Source organism: Orycteropus afer, unplaced genomic scaffold, assembly GCF_000298275.1.
Source record: "Orycteropus afer afer isolate SDZICR_OR568_19922 unplaced genomic scaffold, OryAfe1.0 scaffold00398, whole genome shotgun sequence".
Lineage (NCBI taxonomy): Eukaryota > Metazoa > Chordata > Mammalia > Tubulidentata > Orycteropodidae > Orycteropus > Orycteropus afer.
This window is the reverse complement of record NW_006921985.1, coordinates 1,450,653-1,451,802: the sequence shown is the minus strand read 5'-3', so window position 1 is coordinate 1,451,802 and position 1,150 is coordinate 1,450,653. Positions and strand designations below refer to the sequence as shown.

Genomic DNA, 1,150 nt, shown 5'->3' with positions numbered 1-1,150 from the left:
TGTCCCCCGCGCGGACACCGCGCGCCCCACGAACCTGGTGCCCTCTCCGGACACCGCACCCTCCCACCGTACACAGTTCACCTCACTGAAACCTCGTCCCCCACCGACACCGCGCTGCCACCGTACACCGTGTTCCTGACGCCCAGCGAGCCTCCCCCGGACACCACGTCCCTCCTCACCACACACTGAGAGAGTCTCCCACGGACACCGCGAAGCCACCCCACATCAGATCCCCTACGGAGACAGCTGGGACCCCCACAGGCACCCCGGGTCCCCCTACCGCGTGCGGCGCCCGCCACGGACACCGCGCCCCCTACCGCACACCGCGTCCCCCACCGACATCGCGCCCCCTACGGGCACATCCCGGACTCCCACGGACACATAACGGTCCCTCCACTGCGCCCCCCCATGGACACAGCCCGACCCCCTACCTGACACGCACACCACAGGCGCACACTCCCTTCCCTCGCAAACCGCCCGGCCTCCCCCACCCGGCCCGGCTCCCCAGCGTGCGTCCCCGCCCGGCACAGACCCACGGCGTACCGCTCCCACTCGGGCTCCCCCTCCTCCCTCACTACTGCACCTGTCGCCGCTCCCCCACCGCACCCCGCCTGGTCCTGTCCGACCCGGGACCCGCCCTTCCACCCCCAGCAAGCCGTTCGGCCCACTGCGCCCCGCCCCCGCTCACCCGGGGCTTGGGGCGCACGGCCCGAGGCGTCGCCACGTGCAGCGCAGCCGCCAGCTCGCGGCGCTCGGCGGCCTTCTCCGCGATCCGGCGCCTCAGCGCCAGCACGCGCTCGTCCTGCGCGCCGGGGGCGGCCGCTGGGCCTTTCTTCTCCTCCCACCTGGGCGGGGCGATAGGGCGGAGCCGAGGCAGAGCGGGGTCAGACGCCGGCCAGCCGCGGGGGAGAGCCCGCCACCGCCATTGAGCCACAAGGATTTTGGATCCGACTCCGAAGCCACAGGACAGCGGACTGTTCTGTGCAGGAGCCCGCGTGCTCCAGGCTGGTCTCAGGCAGGGGCTGGGGTGGGGTCCTGCCAGCGCCTCTGCCTTTTTGCTCTTTTCACTCAAAATTTAAAAATAAAATGTCTCATACGTATATGAGTAAAACAAAGAAAAAGAACATGATCATATCAATTGATACAGAAA

At 68.9% G+C, this 1,150-nt stretch overlaps 1 protein-coding gene across 1 annotated transcript in view; it reads right to left on the bottom strand.

The window, feature by feature from the left end:
* Nucleotides 1-574: 574 nt before the first annotated feature.
* The window catches only part of CFAP99 (cilia and flagella associated protein 99), a 44,942-nt gene continuing 44,366 nt past the window's right edge, over nucleotides 575-1,150 (bottom strand). The window contains exon 15 of the mRNA XM_007953514.1: nucleotides 575-845. Within this exon, the coding sequence (XP_007951705.1) occupies nucleotides 575-845 (271 nt within the window). The remainder of the gene's footprint in view (nucleotides 846-1,150) is intronic.